The sequence below is a fragment of the Myxocyprinus asiaticus genome, chromosome 11 (genome assembly GCF_019703515.2).
Source record: "Myxocyprinus asiaticus isolate MX2 ecotype Aquarium Trade chromosome 11, UBuf_Myxa_2, whole genome shotgun sequence".
Taxonomy (NCBI): domain Eukaryota; kingdom Metazoa; phylum Chordata; class Actinopteri; order Cypriniformes; family Catostomidae; genus Myxocyprinus; species Myxocyprinus asiaticus.
In genome coordinates, this window is record NC_059354.1 from 48,755,001 (window position 1) to 48,777,385 (window position 22,385).

Here is a 22,385-nt window from a genome sequence, read left to right on the forward strand (position 1 = left end):
TGATTGCGTCTCTTATTTAAACATCAGTAGCAAAGATGGTCTTACAGTTGGTAAGTTGATCACTTATGTGAACCATCAGTTTCTGTCGAAGTCTGACAAAAGTGAACAGTCTGTGTGTGGTGTTTTTCATATATTCAAATATATATATATATATATATATATATATATATATATATATATATATATATATATATATATATATATATGTAGGTTTATTGCTGCTCAGTATGATGCATTGTTCTATTGGTGGATAAATGAAAATGATGATAAATATTTTAATGTATTAAATATTTTAAATTTTCTTGGCAATAGTGTTTGGTCGAAATTATGGGTCCTCTGGAGAAATAATCACACTTTTTGGACCATTTAGAGCATAAATACATTAAAATAATATGTAAATATCAAGGCATAAATCAAATATTGTCAATAGACTGAAAATATATAGATGTAATTCTATCTGCATATATATAATTTACACAGGCGGCCAAATTTGGAATATAGTACAGATTTTGCTGTTTCGGAAAGAAATTGGTACTTTAATTCACCAAAGTGGCATTCAACTGATCACAGAGTATAGTCAGGACATTACTGATGTAAAAAAACAGCACCATCACTATTTGAAAAAAGTCATTTTTGATCAAATCTAGACAGCAGCCATCACTCCAACACCTTATCCTTGAGTAATCATGCTAAATTGCTAATTGCTACTAGAAAATCACTTGCCATTATATCAAACACAGTTGAAAGCTGTTTGGTTCATTAAATGAAGCTTAACATTGTCTTTGTGTTTGTTTTTGAGTTGTCACAGTATGCAATAGATTGGCATGTCTTAAGGTCAATATTAGGTCAAAAATGGCAAAAAAGAAACAGCTTTCTCTAGAAACTCATCATTCAATCATTGTTTTGAGGAATGAAGGCTATACAATGCTTGAAACTGCCAAAAAACTGAAGATTTCATACAAAGGTGTACACTACAGTCTTCAAAGACAAAGGACAACTGACTCTAACAAGGACAGAAAGAGATGTGGAAGACCAGATGTACAACTAAACAAGAGGATAAGTACATCAGAGTCTCTAGTTTGAGAAATAGACACCTCACATGTCCTCAGCTGACAGCTTCATTGAATTCTACCCGCTCAACACCAGTTTCATGTACAACAGTAAAGAGAAGACTCAGGGGTGCAGGCCTTATGGGAAGAATTGCAAAGAAAAAGTCACTTTTGAAACAGAAAAACAAAAAGAAAAGGTTAGAGTGGGCAAAGAAACACAGACATTGGACAACAGATAATTGGAAAAGAGTGTTATGGATCTTAACCCCATTGAGCTTTTGTGTGATCAGTTACACTGTAAGGTGCGTGAGAAGTGCCCGACAAGACAGCCACATCTATGGCAAGTGCTACAGGAAGTGTGGGGTGAAATGTCACCTGAGTATCTGGACAAACTGACAGCTAGAATGCCAAGGATCTGCAAAGCTGTCATTGCTGCACATGGAGGATTTTTTGATGAGAACTCTTTGAAGTAGTGTGTATATATATATATATATATATTAGTAAATACACACATCTACATCTTAAAATATAAATATACTTTTGTAAGAAATATGGAAAATACTCTGTGTCATCCTCTCTGCAGTACTATAAATCTGTACTTAAAGCAATTTTTTGGGTATGATGTCATGAATGCTTGGAAAAGCTGTACCATTTCTGTCTGTGTTTTAAAATTCTTAACACATCTTTGTCCTTTTTGGCAGGTACGGAAAAATTGTTTCAACAAAGGCCATCTTAGACAAAACCACAAACAAATGCAAAGGTATGTACTGTGTTTGTTCTGCCCTCTGATTCATGTGGCTCAAAATCTGTGCTGTTTTGGTCTAAGATGTGTTCAACATAAATGCCACTTCAACTATTTTTGAGTAACAAATGAGTCTTTGAATAAGAGTTTTGAATCAGTTAATTCAAACTACCATCTTAAACTGATTTACGGAAATGAAACGTACTAAATTTAACCCTGTTTTATGCATGTATTTAGTTTAAATTAGAGATGCAAACAAAACAAAACTAGTCTAATATTTTGGCCTTAGAAACTGGGTTCCCACAGTCATGGAAAACCTGAGAATATCAGGAAATTTAAAAATTGTGTTTGCCAGGCCTGGGTTAGTCACGGAAATTAATAAAATGTCAAAGATCATGGAAATTTCTGTAGTGATTTTTTTTTTTCTTCTTCTAGTTTTTCTCTGCTCTAAAATATTTAATGAGCTACATATTGCTCTTTAGTAAAGGAAAGCCAGCCATAGTGATGTCGAAACGGTTCACAAATCGGTCTGAACCAAAATGATCTTTAAAAATATGTCTAGTTATTACAAGCGCCTGGGGAAGTCAAGGAAATTCATTTGTCAAAAAGAGTGGGAACCATGTAGGAAACATTAAGACAAGAGGCTCTATGTTCATAATCATGCTAAGCACAGAGCAACATGCAAAGTCTGTGCGCTACATCTTATCCAATTTTCACGAGATTGCTAATTCTAAACGCAATTTTTATACCAGCGCAAGTGACCGTGGGTGGGAGTGTTTGTGCTGTCTGTGGATGTATGTGTATTGGTGTATTGTATGTTAATGTAGTAGCGCAAAGCGCAATGACCTATTTCTCCAGAAAATAGCTAGTTGCACTGGATACACTGGAATGATGGCTGACAAATCAAGAGAGATTCACAGCAAGGACGTAGTTCATTTACACTATCAAATTCTTATGAATAGGCTTTCTTCCTTTGTGTCAACATTGTTTGACAGGGAACAGAATTTATAATAGGATGCAGGAGGAAAATCTCAGAATAAGATTGCACTTGAACCAGCCCATTAGCGCTTTGCACGTGCAATTTTACCAGCATGCTTGCACAAAAATATCAAAACTTCATGGCCATGCCCACTTTGTGCGTATGACATATCGCATAGGGCTTCACTTAAGGCATAGTGCTCTTAAAATACTGTAGAGCCCTAAATGGAAAGCACATTAAAATCATCAACATATTCACGATGTAGCTTAGTTGAAAATCGCCAGCAAAATCATTGTGAATGTAACTTGAATATTCAATATATCACCCAGCCCTAGTGTTTAGCAGTTTAATGTGAAAGTGAAAGTTTTGTTTTGCTGGTTTGACTCTGGGTTGGGTTGATTGTTCAGTCATATGCAGAACATTTGCATTTGCAGCTGAACATTTTCCAGTCAGCTCTTGTTTAAACACTTGCGGGGTTGAGGATCCAAGACGTGAAGCAGGTCTCTCATCACTCATTGCTCAGGTCTGGCTGAAGTTACTCCACACATAAATAATCCACAGCCGTGTGTCTCAGACACTTGCTTCAGGGCAGTAATGCCCCAAAGGTGCCATGCCCAGGAACAGAGCCAAATCCTGCTTTACACTTGCCATCTACTCCCTCTGGTTCATGACCTTCCCTGGAACAAACCCCAGGGGCCTCGCTCTTGACACCATGACACCGGTATGGGAATAACAGTGAGGGGTTTGGGAAGCAGTGACTGACTGGGTATCTGTTTCCAGATCCACCCACGCCAGCATAGCTGTGCAATGACGCAAAGCAGGGCGTGCACGCACACACATCCAACAAACACATTCATACATAATCACTTACACATCACAAGTGTGCTTATAGATCACTAACTCCAGTTTGCACGCAACACTCACATTGGGTTTGGGTGAATTTTAATCAGGGTCAGAAATTTAAGGGGTCTCAAAACAAAGATTAAAATGTAGGGGCAAAGAAATTTTCTCATAATGAATTCTTCTGTTTTTATTCCGAAGATCAGATAAGCTCGATCTTAATATTATTGTGGTCCTTGTTATGCACATTGATGAGACATAGTTTATTTGTTTTAAATGGTTAGAAGAAAAAAAAAATGCTCTCATAAAGGGAAGAAATGCTTTTGGAAATCACATTGCCCCTTAATGTGAAACATCAATTCTGACACTGATTTGAATATACAGTATATTGAATATTTACACAATATTTGTAATGATTTTGCTGGTGATCTTTAACATTGCAATTATTTTTATGCACTTTTTTTATTCGTCCTGAAGTTTACATGTCATCAGGCTTCTTTCTTAATCAATCCTTGTGTCGGAACTAATTTAGTGATCCTTCAGACAGAGATGGCTTCTAGTGTCTCCGATTTAAACTCCAGTAGCATGGTCAGTGTTCAAGTTGGTGAGTTTTATTTATTTACGAGAATCAATTCAAACTGTCTGTTTCAGTGAATCATTTCATAAGTCTTTCATTGGTCAGAAATGTTTTAAAAGCTCCACAGTGTTTGCACTTTTTGTGAAAATCAACTAGGGGTAGATGATATATCGGCTGTACCGATTAATCGGTGCCATTAGATGCTTTTTGGAACTATCGGTTATCTGTAAAAATCTTTGCCGATAGTTGCCGAAAGGTGTTGTTTTTTTTCTTTTTTCTCCCTTTTCTGTGGCTGGCGCCGGAGGATTCTACTGTATAATAGCAGCCTCTTGAGGTGAAATAAACACCATCATATGTGAATCAAAATCTTTCATTTTATTTTTTTATTTTATTTTTTTGGTTGTGGATTTTATTTCCCCTTTTTCTCCCAATTTGGAATGCCCAATTCCCAATGCACTTAAGTCTTTGTGGTGGCGTAGTGACTCACCTCGATCCGGGTGGCGGAGGACGAATCTCAGTTGCCTCCACGTCTGAGACCGTCAATCCGCGCATCTTATCACGTGGCTTGTTGAGCACGTTACCGTGGAGATATTGCACATGTGGAGGCTTCATGCCATCCACCGCGGCATCCACGCACAACTCACCACGCACCCCACCGAGAACAAACCACATTATAGCGACCATGAAGAGGTTACCCCGTGTGACTCTGCCCTCCCTAGCAACCGGGCCAGTTTGGTTGCTTAGGAGACCCGGTTGGTGTCACTCAGCACGCCCTGGTATTCGGACTAGCAAACTCCAGGGGTGGTAGCCAGCGTAAATCTTTCATAATTTACTATATTTATCCACATTTTTATCTTCACTTCAGTGCATATTTTGTTATCTTGATTAGATTTAGATTAGTTTTAAATTAAAGAGAGGGCATGCAAATAAAAATGCAATTATATGGAAACGTCCAACATCAGAACATGTACATCGTGTCTCCAACTTCATATCTTGTTAATAAAAATAAACCTTATTTCTAATTAAATCTAATCTGGTGAAGTATATTCAACACTCTTCATATGGTGAATATGTAGGCTGTAAAAAGTAATTTGGTATATACTTAAATATAGACCATTTTAATGGAGCCAAGTCTCAATTGTTTTAAAATAAGAGTCCCTTATGTGTTTGGGCTAGTTGATAGTTAAAAGTCCCAGGTTATGCACAAATTTATTTTTAGATTTTTTTTTTTGGTTGAACGATAAACTACATCTGGGATTGTTTTCATTTTGGACTCTTGTAGTGTCTATGTCTGTGCCCGTCCTAGTAAGGAAAGACTAACTAAATTTTTTTTTAACATTCTATATACTGTATCGATTTTAAAACTGATCGGCCGATTAATCGGTTATTGGCCTTTTCCACCACCTTAGTTATCGGTATCGGCAAAATCCACTGTCGGTCAACCTCTAAAATAGGGATGCAAATTTGGCAAAATCTTTTAACCAAGTAACCGCCAGTATTAACCGGTGTACTTATAAGCCGTGAACCAAACAAGTGGCCAAACAGGCATGAAAAATTTCTAAAGTGTCTGAAACAAAACAGGCTTACATGACAGATGTGCATATTTAGCAATAGTTATTACATCACCATCTGAATGAACAACAGTATATTTCCATCTTATATTTCTTAACAATTATTGAATGGATCGCTTGCGTGCCAAATTAACCTACGAGACGATAACTTGTAGCAGTTTAACATAAGTGAAATGCGAGGCTATAAACACATGCTCTTAGATGTTGCAAATGTTTGTTTTTTAATATGGTACCACAGTGTACTCATGCTACTACTAAACTTTAAAGTCCTATTTTACAATTTGCATCGGAACATGTCTTCACGGATGGAATTATGCCACTATATTTCCATGTTATTCAGACTGAGAGGAAGCTAAAATTTTACGTGTATGTGTGCATAACATGCCCTATGTGTTAAACCCATCAAATTACTTCTCTGTAATTTTTTTGAGTTAGCCTCTCTGTTAATATTTTTTACTGATATAATTAGTCGAACAAAGTGGTTAACCAGTTAACTGTCTACATCCCTATTCTAAAATCAGCTATGAATGGCTTACAGCTGGGATAGGAGAGTGGAAAAAATCACACTCAGTGCCTTTAAATCTGAACATTTTTATCTGATATTTCAACAACATTTCTGTGAAATGTACATAACCATCATTCTGTCAACAGATAGATCCTAGCTGCATTTTACAAGCCTGTATTTGTTCTGTATGTCACAAATATATTTGTGGTAGTAGTCAGGATGTTTTAGGCTGGCTGTGTTTGTGGTTTGACCTGTTCACTGATTAAATATAGCAGACAAGGTGGAAGGGAGGGGCCGAACTACTTATCTTGGATCAGTATCCTCACATCCATTTAATTGTTCTCATTAGAGGAAGCAAACACTGATAGTGGAGCAGCTCTCTTACTCTGGCCTTTGCGATCTATGACTCAACACACTTAGTCAAACAGGGTGAGATAATATACACTCGAGACCCCAAACTGGCACTGGTTGCTGACTATAAGTTTAGAAAAAGTATATTTTAATGTATATTTAGAAAATATTCAGGTATATACAAATATATAAGTAGTTTTGAGAGTTTGATTCATTCACGGTGCATCATGGGAGTGGGCGGTTGCTACATAGCTCTTTTGCTGCAGTTCGTTTGTCGCGATTCACTGATTGGTGGATTTCACCTCAGGATCTTCGGTAGTGTAGTTCTTGACCAGAAATGCTGCAATTTAACATTAAAATTCAAAAATTAAGTTGAAATATTGCGGACTGGTGGCTTCCACAGAGGCATATTCCATCTAACAACCTCAGAGCTCATGGTAGGTCTGTCTTTAAAGGTTTATAAGTTATCGTTAAAACTGTTTTCGTCTATAGAGAAAATGAATGTAATTTTTACTTCCGGAACCAGACTTTTAAGCTCTACACACTCTTTCTAAATACATGCGCTTATGCGCTTATTTTCACTGACCAGTGGCAGCAGGATAACAAGATAATTTAAAAAAAAATATTTTTATAGCTTTATTTTTTGATAAAGTGGTGAGCAATTAGAAAATATTTTATTGTTAATGATTATGGTAATTAAAAAATAAATAAAAAAAAGTCTAGTTTTCCTGCACTTAAATTTATTTTAAGTTTACGCATTACAATTTCATAACAAAATTCGACCAATTGAACTTGAGTAGTCTTTAATAAAATAAAATAAAGATTTAAGATTTATTAATTTCATTTTGTTGAACATTGCGCAATTTAATTTGATGGAATTTTGTCATGAAATAGAAATGCGTAAATCTTAAAAATAGGATAAAGTATTTTTTTTAGTGTATTGCCATCGGTCATTAAAAAATTCATATTGGTTTTGGATTTTCTAAATCAGGGGTTTTCAAACTTTTTGATGCCATAGACCCCCAAATATGATGGTCCTCCTTGTGAAGAACCCCTTTTAAAAAATATAAAGGTATCTAAATATTTTTATTAGGGCTGTCAAATTAAATTGTGCGTCAGTGCTGCTTGTGAGGTTTTTTGAGGCGCACTGCTATGGAGTTACATATGTGCCAAAATTCTGTGCGTGCAAAATTGTATTTGGAGCGTGCAAAATTATACTTTGAGTGCACAAAAATGTTCTGTGCACACAATAAGATATTTTGCACGTGCAAGATGATATTTTGAGTGTACAAAAAGTTATTTTGTACGCTGCTTGAATTAAGTTTTGTGAAGCAATGTATCTTCTTGCAAAGATTAATAAATTTTTTGCGTGTGCAAGATCTCACTCGTTCTCTCTCCTCGTATGCCGTCTGCATGCGCTCAGAACTTTAGACTGCTCGTTTGCTTTTCCAACTGTATTCTGACAAGTCCCGCCTCCTACGTCAGGATTGGCTATTAGAAGCTGCTTACAAGCGCTCTGCGATTGGACAGTTGATGTAGCTACAGCAACCATGATCATCTCAGTGTTAATGTAGAAAAAGAGCCAACAGGCACAATGCTCCAAGTTCAGTACACACTTTATATACTGTATGCAGTTATCATTACTAAAGATATTTACCCCACGGATTATAGACATACAAGGAATACTGTACTTCACAACTGTTTCTTTGCAATTCTTCCCATAAGGCCTGCACCCGAGTCTTCTCTTTACTGTTGTAAATGAAACTGGTGTTGAGCGGGTAGAATTCAATGAAGCTGTCAGCTGAGGACATGTGAGGCATCTATTTCTCAAACTAGAGACTCTGATGTACTTATCCTCTTGTTTAGTTGTACATCTGGTCTTCCACATCTCTTTCTGTCCTTGTTGGAGCCAGTTGTCCTTTGTCTTTCAAGACTGTAGTGTACACCTTTGTATGAAATCTTCAGTTTTTTGGCAATTTCAAGCATTGTATAGCCTTCATTCCTCAAAACAATGATTGAATGATGAGTTTCTAGAGAAAGCTGTTTCTTTTTTGCCATTTTTGACCTAATACTGACCTTGAGACATGCCAGTCTATTGCATACTGTGGCAACTCAAAGACAAACACAAGATTAATTTAATGAACCAAATATCTTTCAGCTGTGTTTGATATAATGGCAAGTGATTTTCTAGTACCAAATGATCAATTTAGCATGATTACTCAAGGATAAGGTGTTGGAGTGATGGCTGCTGTCTAGATTTGATCAAAAATGACTTTTTTCAAATAGTGATGGTGCTGTTTTTTACATCAGTAATGTGCTGACTGTACTTTGTGATCAGTTGAATGCCACTTTGGTGAATTAAAGTACCAGTTTTCTTCCGAAACAGCAAAGTCTGTACATTATACCAAACTTTTGGCCACCAGTGTAAATATATATAATTTTGTGCACGCAGAATTGTGGCACACATATAACTCCATATGCTGCCACCTGTTGACGTCGCTCGTTAAAACATGTACTTCAAGCTTGATTTGCTCATATGGTACTTTTATTATGGAGTTTACATACGCGTCAGGGGGCATGATTAATTTCCCATTTTTTTTACTCGTTATTTCTTATATAATTAATCACACTAAATTTACGTGTTAAATCGAAAGCCCTAAGTTTTTATTTACAAAGACCCATTTATACAGTGTGAGAAACAAATAGTAAGCATGATATTAAAAAGACAAAATTATGACTCCAGCCAGGTCTCCTAAGCAACCAAATTGGCCCAGTTGCTAGGGAGGGTAGAGTCACATGGGGTAAACTCCTTGTGGTCGCTATAATGTGGTTCGCTCTCGGTGGGGCGCATGGTGAGTTGAGCGTGGTTGCCGCGGTGGATGGCGTGAAGCCTCCGCACGCTATGTCTCTGTGGCAACGCGCTCAACAAGCCACGTGATAAGATGCGCGGGTTGGCGGTCTCAGACGCGGAAGCAACTGGGATTCGTCCTCCGCCACCCGGACTGAGGCGAATCACTATGCGACCACGAGGACTTAAAAAAGCACGCTGGGAATTGGGCATTCCAAATTGTGAGAAAAAGGGGAAAAATCCCCCCAAAAAAGACAAAATTAAATAATTGCCTTTTAAAATTTCCATTTTACTACAGCCACAAGATATTATAAAGATTGAAAGTATTTTTTTACCCCTTGGCGGCCCTCTTTTGTCACGTTTGTCATGAGATTCACCCTATTACTGCAGCTTAGTACAATACCACCTGAGTGTATGTTGTCTGTATGAAAGTTGTATCTAAGCTCGTGTTATGTTTTTACTCGCAGGGTATGGCTTTGTGGATTTTGACAGCCCGGCTGCAGCTCAGAAAGCCGTCAGCGCTCTGAAGAGCAGTGGAGTTCAAGCACAGATGGCAAAGGTAAGATCACACCTGTGCACACCTATTCTTATTGTCACCCGCACTGACACAATTAACCAAATCCCTGTGACGTCAGTTGACTGTGCATGATGTCAGAGGCAGGTGCTTACCAGTGTGAATGTATAAGTGTGTTATGTTCACATAGACAAAGCCACACCCTTATAGGTGTTATAATTCAGACATGCATGATATACAGGAAAGAAAGAAAGGTATGGGTGAATCTCACGAAACCTTCCAGAACAGGTCTGTGTCATATCTTACCTCAAAATTGAAAGAAGAAATAAAACAATTTTATAAAATAAATAAAGCATGTTTTTGATACCATTACAATTTCATGACAATTAAGCACATTTTCACAGCAGTCTCTCTAAAAGTTGTATCTTTTATTTCATGGATAGTGTTCATGTAAAAAAGAAAAATGACTAATTAGAGTGCACAGAAGTTTTCATTGGCCTGAATGTCAACCAAAACGTGTAAAACGACAAGTTATCTGACCCTGGCATTGGAGGTGGCGTCCAGAAGCATGGCAGCGAATAGCAACAAGGTAGTTTACATTCCTGCGCTAAAGAAAAGGAAGTAAATAATTGGAGGTTGTCTTGGTAACAGCTTCTCTGAAGCCTCGACACTAAGGCACTATAAAAGCCGAGTCTCAGTCAGGGTGTGTCTCAATCCGCTCCCTTGTTCTCTGTGATGTTAATCGGTGGCTCTGTTTCAAAACATAGTAAGCACACTACCTAGATAGCATTTGAAGGCATCATTAGCGTGCTTCCCAAGCAAAGACTGTTCCATATATTAGGCTGGATGATTATGTTGCCTTCTTTTGGACAAATTGTAAGGCAGCATTGAATCTTGTTTATAAATATAATTAATTCAGTTACTGAGCAGTATCAATAAAATAGTTCAATTATTTAAATTAGATTTTTAATAAGAACAGCCAGTATATTCTTCAATATTTGCACCTTGTGTTTTAAGAAAGAATGTGATAATGCTATGGAACAACAAGAGGTAAGTAAGTGATGACAGAAGTTTTTTTTTTTTAAATTATTATTTTTTAATTATATATATTTTTATATATTTTTTTCACCCAAAAATGAAAATTCTCGTCATTTACTCGCCCTCATGCCGTCCCAGATTTGTATGCCTTTCTTTCTTCTGCAGAACAAATACTTCTGTTCTTTAGGTCCATACAATGCAAGTGAATGTGACCAACACTTTGAAGCTCCAAAAAGCTCATAAAGGCAGCATAAAAGTAACCCATACGACTCCAGTGGTTAAATCCATATCTTCAAAAGCAATCCAATCATTTTGGGGAGAGAAACAGACCAAAATGTAACTAATATTTCTCTATAAATCTTGACAGCAGACTCCTTGGTGATCGTGATTTCAAGCTCGATTACACTTCCTATAGCGCCATCTAGTGCTCTGCCCATGCATCAAGCAGTAGGAAGTGTAATCGAGCTTGAAATCATGATCGTGCCTAGAGACTGCAATGGCAAAATATACGGAGTTATAAAAGTTATATTTTGGTCTGTTCTCACTCAAAACCGATTGGATCACTTCAGAAGACATGGATTTAAACACTGGAGACATATGGATTATTTTGATGCTGCCTTTATGTGCTTTTTGGAGCTTCAAAGTTTTGGTCACCATTCACTTGCATTGTATGGACCTACAGAGCTGAAATACTCTTCTCAAAATCTTAATTTATGTTCTGCAGAAGAAAGTATGTCATACACATCTGGGATGGCATGAGGGTGTGTGAAATATTTGTGTGAACTCTCCCTTTAAGCAAACCCTTGTGATGTTCTTGAAGCGTATGCATGAACACATTTTATGCTGATATAGTCTATGGAAATCAGAATTAAACGGACACCCATGAGCTGTGTGCACTAAATGAGACGTGAACTCGCTCGTGTTTTATGTGAGATTTTTCATGCTCTCATTCTGTTTTCGACGTGTTGGCGTGTTGTCCTTGGATGTATCTTTCTTTCACCTTGTTTATGATATAAACAGATGGTTCAACATCAATATGTTAGACAGGAAACCCTTAGAGTAACCCAGTGGCATGGCCTTGTGTGCTCATAAAAGTCATTGGATATATTCTTAATGGAATACTGTCTTATACTGTATACTGCCTACTGTTTTTAAAAATAGAATGTGAAATGGAACACATTATATGATACATTAAATGCTTCAAACTTAGCAGGAGTAATATGTAACATTTTTGTCACAAGAATTCAGTGCTGCATTCTGCAGAAATAGAGTTGTATGGAAGCATCCTATTCTGAATATAGCCAAAGTTTATTTTTCTCCTTCATATACTGTACATATTGCATTTTGTCACGTATACACATTCTTTTTTTCTGTCTCTTTCTCTCGTTCCATCTGTGTCTGACACACACTTGCACACGTAGTGCGTGCTATTTTTTGTTGAGGTCACATGGTAAATGTTGAGTTAATTGTTAGCAGGAGACACATGCGTGCACAGAAATCAAATCCGGATGGGATGTTTAAAGGAATAGTTCACCTAAAATGAAAATTCTGTAATTATTTACTCATCCTCATGCACCTGCTGTTGTTTTTTAATGTGGGGGGGTATCTGTACGAGTTTACTTCACTTGACAAAATGTGTTCATTTGGAACCTCATACTTGCAGTGCTTTCAAATGCGTTTCTCTGTCTGTTATTGGTCAAATAAAATTTCATCCAGGATAATTCTGTTTAAAAGCCATGTCAGCGTTTTAGTCCTCACCCTTGAGCTATTTGCGATGCTATATAGACAATGTCATTCTTGACCGCTCTATATTTTTGAAAGGGATAGTTCACCTCAAATTCTGTCATCTTTTACTCACCCTGATGTTGTTCCAAGTATGACTGTCCTTTCCTATGTGGAACGCAAAAGGAGATGCAGTTATGCATAACCTTTTAAGCACTGTAACTTTTAAAAAATGAATATGCTTGTGTTGAAAGTAGGGCTGGGTATTAATACAGATTTAGCTTTTGATTCGATTTCGGATTTTGATTCGATTCATATGGATGTATTTCAGTTATAATGTCCATTTTGCTTAGGCTACATATGAAAGAAATGGTCTCAGCTAAGTAAGGGATAATGTACAGTCAACCAGTTATCGCAAAATAAACCCTGACAGGTTGATCAGGATCCTGACGCAAAGCGGATGGGTCTTATATCACCCTGAAGTGGTTTATTTTGCAGTAACAACTGACTGACTGTACATCATCCCGCTTATTATGCTACACAGCTACTAACCAAATAAATAAATACATGGACATAAAATATTGAATTGCACTGAAATTGTGTAAATATGTGAGAAGAAATAAATTGCTGAACAACTGAAATCCACCTCCGATTTGCGTCAGAGTTCTGTTGGTGTTTGTTTTGTGAAAATTACTGTCTGACTGCTCATTATCCAGCCTACTACAAGACTACTTGCCAAATGAATAAATAAATGGACATGAAACATTGATTCGAGTGGAAATTATTTTATTAGCTTACTTGTAGGGATTGCACTGTGATCCGACAATTAGTAAAGATGGCTCAGATACCTGGATGAGCGGTGTGATACTTGAATGTGCGGTTCTTACTGAGAAATATCAGAGTGCTAGATGGCGCCATTGAGCAATCAGAATCGTGTGTTCCAGAGAGCCATGTAATAATGCTGTTAATTATACAGGCGAATTTCTAACTTGGTAGATTATGAAAATATTAGCCTAATTTTACACATTTTATTTAATCATTAGTTTTTCATCATTTTGTTAACATTTTAGATTTTTTTTAAAGTGCGTGTTCCATCAGTAAATGAATAAATTGCATTGCATGTGTGTTTGGGGGGGTGTGTGTGTGTGTGTTTGTGTTTGTATACTGTATCTACACTACCGGTCAAAAGTTTGGGGTCACTTACTCATTCTTTATTATTCTTTATTTATGTAATAACATAAATGGAACTATGGGAATTATGTTGTGACTAAACAAAATCCAAAATAAATCAAAACTGTGTTATATTTTAGCATCTTCAGAGTAGTCACCCTTTGCCTAGAATTTGCAGACATGTACTCTTGACATTTTCTCAACCAACTTCTTGAGGTATCACCCTGGGATGCTTTTTAAACAGTATTGAAGGAGTTCCCATATATGTTGGGCACTTATTGACTGCTTTTCTTTATTATTTGGTCCAAATAATTTGGTTCAAAACCTTTTTTTTTTTTTTCATTAAATTTTAGTTTTATAATATGGTTGCACAATTATATTTTTGTCTACAAAACTAATTTCAAACATTTAAGCATACGCCTTGGATCACAAGGTTTTAAGATTACGAGAAACATTTCAGTCAAGTGACCCAACATTTTTGAATGGCTAAATACACAAGTGCTAAAACAGTACTGTCTCTTTAAGAATAGCAGCAATTCAGTGAGCGTCTTAGACAAGTGTTTTGGTTGAGCGCATATTAACGAGTGGAGTAAATAATTGATCTTGGTATTTTTAAGAATCAGTATCAGGATCGGTTAAATAAAGATCAATATTTTTACCAAGTTTTAGTTTAAATTTAAGGAGGCATTTCAATAAATGGGTATACCAGACTTTTAAGAAATATGCCCTGGTCAAACTCAGGCATTTAAACTTTTTATAACTTAAAAGCAAGAAATTAACAGGATGGAAATAAAGAGCTGATTAAGTTAGTCATTGCCCACATGAAGATGTCAACTTGATGTTCATTTTGATATTATTTAACCATCTTTTGATTTTTATACTAGTATATTAAGGCACATATGAGGGTGGCATGAAAATGTACTGTGTAACAGGATTGACCCTGATGGCTCTTTATGATCTCCACCCCCCAGTTTCCTCTTCCCTCCATCGCCCATGATGGAACGCCCTTCTTTGGGTTATTCAGCTTCGAGCCAGGCCTCTGCCTGTGTTCACTAATAGTGCTATGCTGAATTTTTCTGTCAGCGTATTACTTTAGTAATCCAGTCCGCCTCTCTGCTGTCGTCTCTTTGTTCTGCTCATTTTTCCTTCGTCTCTTTCAGGGTGAGATTTAACGCAGTAGAATTTTAATGAATATTAATGTAGGGGCTGTTTTGTCCCAGAGGAGAATATCTCTCTCTCTCTCTCTCTCTCTCTCTCTCTCTCTCTCTCTCTCTCTCTCTCTCTCTCTCTCTCTCTCTCTCTCTCTCTCTCTCTCTCTCTCTCTCTCTCTCTCTCTCTCTCTCTCTCTCTCTCTCTCTCTCTCTCTGTGTGTGTGCGCGCGTGCGCGCAGGTTTAAGTGGTTTATGAGGACTTTTTTTTTTTTTTTTAGGATACAAACTGGTAATTACAAGGGTATTATGCTATAAATGTGGTTTGAGGACATTTCTAGGGTCCCCATAATTCAAATCACTTAAAAAAACATACTAAACGATGTTTTATTGAAAATGTAAAAATGCAGAAAGTTTTTTGTGAGGGTTAGGTTTAGGGGTAGGGTTAGGGTTAGGGGATGGAATCTATAGTTCATACAGTATAAAAATCATTATATCTATGGAGAGTCCTCATAATGATAGCTGCACCAATATATATGTGTGTGTGTGTGTGTGTGTGTGTGTGTGTGTGTGTGTGTGTGTGTGTGTTACTGCTGACGAAAGGGAAACTATGGCTGAAAATCGGTAAGCGTTTGGAAGGGGGCCGCCGAGAGCCACATGCAAATCAGCGGCTCATTAATATTTCTGCTGACTGTCTGTTAGCTAGAGAATCAAGACAGGGAGTCACGTTTCCACTTTAACCTCTTTTATATATTTTACACACCTGCACTGTGAATGTATTTTAATGCTTTGCCAACAAAGCATTGTTAACTGACTTTGAAAGCGGTAGATTGTTTAGAAAGGTTTGTTTCGAAACCTTGTGAGCTGCCTACCTAGACAGCATTTTAAGGCTAGTAGCATGCTCTACGCAAGTACGTCAACGCAAATTTAGCCATTCAAGCTCTGTTTTGGTTTTCGTTGTGTTCTAATACACATTGCATTCTCAGTGTTGCTATTAGGGGCTCTATTTTGTTGCTTGTATCCTTCGTGGAGAATGCAATTGTGTTATGCATTGTGACATGGCTGATGAATCAAGAGAAATGTAGATAATAAATAGATTTATATGAATATTGATAAATAGTTCAGTCTAATTATAAATGTACCATTTTAACCAATATATGTGTGTTTTATGAATTTTATGCTAATAATAGTGGTGCGTTGATGTCGTGTTGGATTCTACTCAGAGCTGTTTGTATACTCTGACCTCGGAAATTATTAGATTCTGTGGCAACAATCGTAACGTGTGGCTTTGTTGACGACAGCAAAATATTTAATCACTACATTAATTTATAAATTCGCCTCTTCATGTTCTTGCGAAACGTTTAAGAACAAAGAAAGCACTCCTGGTAACAGTGGCTATAGTGAAATTGTGAAATTGCAATAATGCGTAATTAGCTTAGCAACATGCTAACAGCAAATCAATTGCAATTTTGTGTCAAGTCTCCAATGTGCTTCACATGAATAGCGCTATTTATGTGGTGCCAGTTAAAATCAAACACTTATAAGGGTCTGTTTCGGTTATGATGCTGACAATGTTGGCAGTAGGCAGCAAAGCAGCTCCAAGTTTTGGAACGGAGCTCTTTTTGACATGTTCAAACATTTTAACTGTACTCTAAAGAGCAGACAGACAGTTGTGGAGGGCTAGTGATTTCTGCCGCCCAGGTGTTTTGCCCGTTAACTGATTAAGTATGTGTAAACTGTGACGGGAGCTGCAGTAGTGTGTGAACAAACGGAATACCTGAATGATAAGATTTGTGGCTCTTTACAGGTCTGTTGACACAGGTGTGAGCATTAGCACCTCCTATTTCCCATAACACCTGTTTTACTATAACCAGTCCCTCCAGGATTTTGTGATCTTGCGATTGCAGTAAATCTTGCAAATTCGACCAATCTCTGCATTATTGTGGTAGCTTGCAATTTTGTATAATTTCCAGAAATTTTCAGCATAAACCATAAATCTGAGGGATTTCCTTCATGTTTGACAGTGGCAAAACAAATGTTTGAAAAGCTTGAAGCAGTCACAACATATCCAAATGCACAGTTATCATTCTATCATCTCCATAGTAAGCGTCTCCGCCTTGTCTTCTCCGCCTTTCATCGATTTGCTTCAGAAGAAATTCATTGATCAACTGGAGTCGTGTGGATTACTTTTATGCTGCCTAAATGTGACTTTTGGACCGTCAAATTGCTGGCGCCCGTTCACTTGCATTATAAGGCCCTGACAGAGCTCTATCATCTTCTAAAAATCTTAATTTGTGTTCTGCTGAATCAAAACAGTCATATACATCTGGGATGGTGTCGGGGTAAGTGAATAATGAGAGAATTTTCATTTTTGATTGAACTATTCCTTTAAGGCATTTCTACATTTGCTTAAAATCCCAGTTAGTTGTATAGTAAAATGTGATTAGAATATGAAGTACATAATACAGTACGAATCTGAAAATGGCAATATATGCAAAACTCTAATATATGAAATATATGTTCATATATGGTTTTTACTGATATAGTAAGGTCTTATAGCTTTCTAGCCTACGTATCTACAACATATGAGCGTGTTACCGCGGCATCCACGCACACCTCGCCACGCGCCCCACCAAGAGCAAGAACCACATTATAGCAACCACAAGGAGGTTACCCCATGTGACTTTACCCTCCCTAGCAACCGGGCCAATTTGGTTGCTTAGGAGACCTGGCTGGAGTCACTCAGCACGCCCTGGATTCGAACTCGTGACTCCAGGGGTGGTAGTCAGCGTCTTTACTCGCTGAGCTACCCAGGCCCCCCAACAGGCCTAATTAATGAATCCTGATATGTGTTTTTAGTTTAAGGATTTATTGTACATCTATTTTAACCTTAGAGAATTTTTCTTGCATTGTAAATTTGTCTACCTCTAAAATGGGTCGTTCCATTGGCATTGCCTGAGCAGTTCAAGTAAATATTGTTAGTGCATGAGCACAAAACAAAGCATGTCTAAAATGCATCTGCACAGTTCAGTTAAATGATAAAGTTCACCCTCTTTAACTTTAAATTTTTTTACCTGAATAAAAAGCTTTAGGCTTTTTTTTTTTTTTTTTAAACAAAATAGTTAAAGTTGTATTCGGTCTTTAATCTTCAAGTTATGACCACGTACTAAAGCTGGTAAACCCTGTAATTTTTGCATGATTTGCCCAAGGATACCAGAAAGGGACTGTTTATACGGAGCAAACTCTACCCAGCAATCATGTCAATAATCAGAAGTGTTGCCTGTAAAAGTACTCCCATCTCTAAATGAAGTTTTATTTATTTTACTGAATAATTAAGTGCTTTTTGTAGTAAACTGAGGAGAGTCAAAATTTCGGCTTATAACTGGAAAGAAAATCACCCTATGCTGCGAAAATCAAACTGCAAAAACTCATACTTGGTGTGTTTATTTTCTAAATCAGTTCTCTCTCTTCCCCCCTCTCTCTCCCTCTTTCTCTCTCTCTCTCTAGCAACAGGAACAGGACCCCACTAATCTTTACATCTCTAACCTCCCTCTGTCTATGGATGAGCAGGAGTTAGAGAGCATGCTGAAGCCCTTCGGACATGTAGTCTCCACACGTGTCCTGCGCGACGCCAACGGTGCCAGCCGAGGGGTCGGATTTGCAAGGTGAGGCCTTGCCAAGATCTTTGTGTCAGACAATATATGGTGTGGGAACTAAACTTATTCCAACGATTGCACAGTTTGTCTTGACGTTAGTGTAACGTGCCAAAACGTAGTTTACCAACTGTTGCGTTCATCAGGGCACAGGAATCAAACGTCCTGGAAAGTCCCTGGCACGTTGCCCACCTCAACACATACACACTCAACACACTTCAGACCCTCCCATGAGTCTTAGTGCCAGTCAGTTCTTTTCATATATTCTTCATATCTGTGTGTGTCTAACAAATCAACATGATAAAGCCAGGAAACTCTTGCTGGATTCTCTTGGTAAATTCATGACACAAAACACACTCACAGAAGGGTTATTCTTAGCACACTTGAATGGAAAAACAACTCAAATCTTAACTGTTTTTTTTTTTTTGTGAGATAACAATATCTACAATAAATATTAATATATAATATGAACATTTACCTAAAGCACATTTAAATGCACCAGTATTGCAATACATAGTAATATGCAGCCCTAGACGTTATAGCAAAAATGGATTACACAACCTTGTGAACAGATTTCAAAACACTAGGCATCATACCGACTTAACACTACCCCACTGCAAAGTTGCTCCGATCTCAGCAAACTCACGGAAACACTCGGCCCACAGAGCCACATGAGAGATGTAAGCAAACATGGAAACAGGAGCTGTTGTTGTTATTGCTTCGAGTTCCAAGAAGCGAAAGACACGGGCCAAGCGCATTTTGGCGCGGTCTTGGGTGGGAATACGCAGCCAGTATGGCATCTAGAGATGGCAACGTGAGGTGAGTGGTGTTAAAATTTAACTCCACTTGAGTGCTTGTTTGCCATCTCCTTTTCTTGAGCTTCATGGCCCTGCACGTTTGATCTCCATTGGCTGCTCACTGTATGACTTCAGATTTGAGACGTTGAGCACCATACGCTTTGAGATATCCTCTGTAGTCGTGGATAGTCTGTGCAAAAATATCAAACAAAGTTTTAAATCCTCCAACTTGATGGGAGTCGGTACCCATTAGAGGTAGACATATATATCGGTTTTACCGATTAATCGGTGCCGATAGTTGCTTTTTGGAACTATCGGTTATCTGCAAAAATCAATGCCGATAGTTGTCGATAGTTTGATTTATTTTATTTCCTCTATGTTCCTCTGTGGCTGGCACTGGAGGATTCTACAATATAGCAGTGGCCTCTAGAGGTGAAATATAAACAATCACTGACACCTCGTGGGAATTTCTGTATTTAAATCTTTCGTCATTGACAATATTCATCCATATTTTTATCCTCACTTCATTGCATATTTTGTTAGTTTGATTAGATAATCAAGTGTTCTAAATTGAAGCGAGAGCATGCAAAGAAAAATGTGACAATATTGCAACATGCCTTGTCAGAACATGCATTGTCTCTTCAACTTCATATCTTGTGAATAATAACAAAAACAAAATCCTTTAAATGGTGTATACATAGCCTATAAAAAGCTTATATATACGTGTATATTGTAATGGAGCAAAGTCTCTGTCATTTCAAAATAAGAGTCCCTGCTGTATTTTGGGCCTGTTTGTAGTTAAAAGTCCCATAATTGTTTTTCTGGTTATTATTGGGATTTTGGGTGAGCAATAAACTGCATCTGGGATTTTATTCATTTTGGACTTTTGCAGCCCCAACGTCTGTGCCCGTCATAGTAAGGAAAGGCTACTTTAAACATTCTATAAATTGATTAAAAAAAAGTTATCTGCCTTTTCCACCACCTTAGTTATTATTTCGGCAAAATCCACTATCGGTCGACCTCTAGTACCCATCATACAATACGTGATTTTCTGTGACTGAAGCTTTCTCAAAATCTGCAGACTGGAGCCGACTAGCACCAACTTGGCCCGACTGAAAATCAGGTCTAAAATCAGTGTAAAAGTCGTGTCATGTAATCCAGCCTCAGGTCCGCAGAAGAAAACGCAGATTTCCGCAGAATTGTCATTGATAAAAGTTCTATGCATCCCCATCCCTTGCGTTTTTGTTTATTAAATATCTTGGCTAATTTAATAATGCTTAGCTCTCAGGTCCATTTAATACATTTTTACTATGTATTTAACAATCCCTTTTGCAGAACTAAAAAAAATTGAAAAGTCTGCAGATTCTGTCTGGGCCTGGTAATAATAAACCATAATGTACATTATCTGACTAATTAAATGGCAATTTACCAAATAGGTGAATAAATGGACATGAAATACTGTATTTAAGTTTAAATTATTTCATTATCTTTCATGTAGAGAAAGCGTAATGATACAAGAGAGAGGACACAAGCACAGCTGTGTAGGAAACATACGTAAGCCACGTCCACACGAATTTGTTTTTGGTTAAAAGTAAAAAGTAAATTTAACTTCATCGTTTTCCAAAGTATGCGGCACTAGAGAGTGTTTTTGAAAGCCTCAGTTGTCATTTGTTTTTGAAAATGCTGTTTCAGAGTGGGTGAGAAACGTTGCAAAATCAATGTGTTTTTAACTAAAAATGAAATAGTAAGGGCGTTGCCTTAGATTTCCTGGCTGATCGAATCCAGGGTGTGCTGAGTGACTCCAGCCAGGTCTCCTAAGCAACCAAATTTTCCCAGTTGCTAGGGAGGGTAGAGTCACATGGGGTAACCTCCTCGTGGTCGCTATAATGTGGTTTGCTTTCGGTGGGGCGCGTGGTGAGTTGTGCGTCGATATCGCGGTGGATGGCGTGAAGAGATTCATCCTCCTCCACCTGGATTGAGGTGAGTCACTACGCCACCACAAGGACTTGGAGCGCATTGGGAATTGGGCATTCCAAAATTGGGGAGAAAAAGGGGAGAGAAAAAAAATTCCTGGTTGAGCGGTAAGTGATGGTTGAGTTGTGTATCGATTAATTAAAACACTTTGAACGGATTCTTGGAAATGAATGTGTTTAATTGAAAGCCGCTGTCGTAGTGCTCTCGTACTTGTGGCTCATGAGACAAGGAAGGATCGTAAGGCTAATCTAATGAAAACTTAATGACCAAATAAAAAGCGCATTAAAATGAGTGCAATCTCGCTTAATTTTAAATGGCCAGCAAAATCATTGCATTGCAGTATATTGTGAATATTCAATAAATCATGTTTCAGCATTGAAAACTTGCACATGTACTGGGACAAGACTGAGAATGAAAAGTGTTAATAATACTAACCTTCAATACATAATCCATATTTACTAATAAACACAATATTATTCTCTAGGATGGAGTCGACAGAGAAATGTGAAGCCGTCATCTCACACTTCAATGGCAAATTTCTGAAAACACCAGCCGGAGTTATGGGTAAGCATGTGTGTATACATGTGCGTGAAGTCTGTTTTAACTCTATTTGTTTGGGTATAAAGACACAACACTGCTCTATGTTAGAGCACACTCATTCATTCACTGATAATGATTCTTCTCGACTGCAATGTAAATGGAAACAAGCTCTTGGGCATGTAGCGGAACCAGTCAGCCATACCAAACAGCCATCGCACGAATGTACATTTAGACTCGCTGCACGAAAAGTTTAAATTGATAACAGGTGTAATCAGCAACTGTGAAACTACAGCTTCCCATGCTACACTAGTTTAACTACAGTCAAGCTTCTCTTTCAGAAATAGTTAGCTACACTGAAAGCTACTAA

General features: G+C 37.6%; 1 protein-coding gene across 2 annotated transcripts in view; it reads left to right on the forward strand.

Annotated features, from left to right (window-relative positions):
* LOC127448270 (RNA-binding motif, single-stranded-interacting protein 1-like) overlaps positions 1-22,385 on the forward strand; it is a 95,097-nt gene that overhangs the window by 51,955 nt on the left and 20,757 nt on the right. For both annotated transcript variants that reach the window (XM_051710680.1, XM_051710681.1), the window contains exons 3-6: positions 1,751-1,809; positions 9,930-10,021; positions 18,562-18,719; positions 21,963-22,042. In XM_051710680.1, coding sequence (XP_051566640.1) covers positions 1,751-1,809; positions 9,930-10,021; positions 18,562-18,719; positions 21,963-22,042 — 389 coding nt within the window. The remainder of the gene's footprint in view (positions 1-1,750; positions 1,810-9,929; positions 10,022-18,561; positions 18,720-21,962; positions 22,043-22,385) is intronic.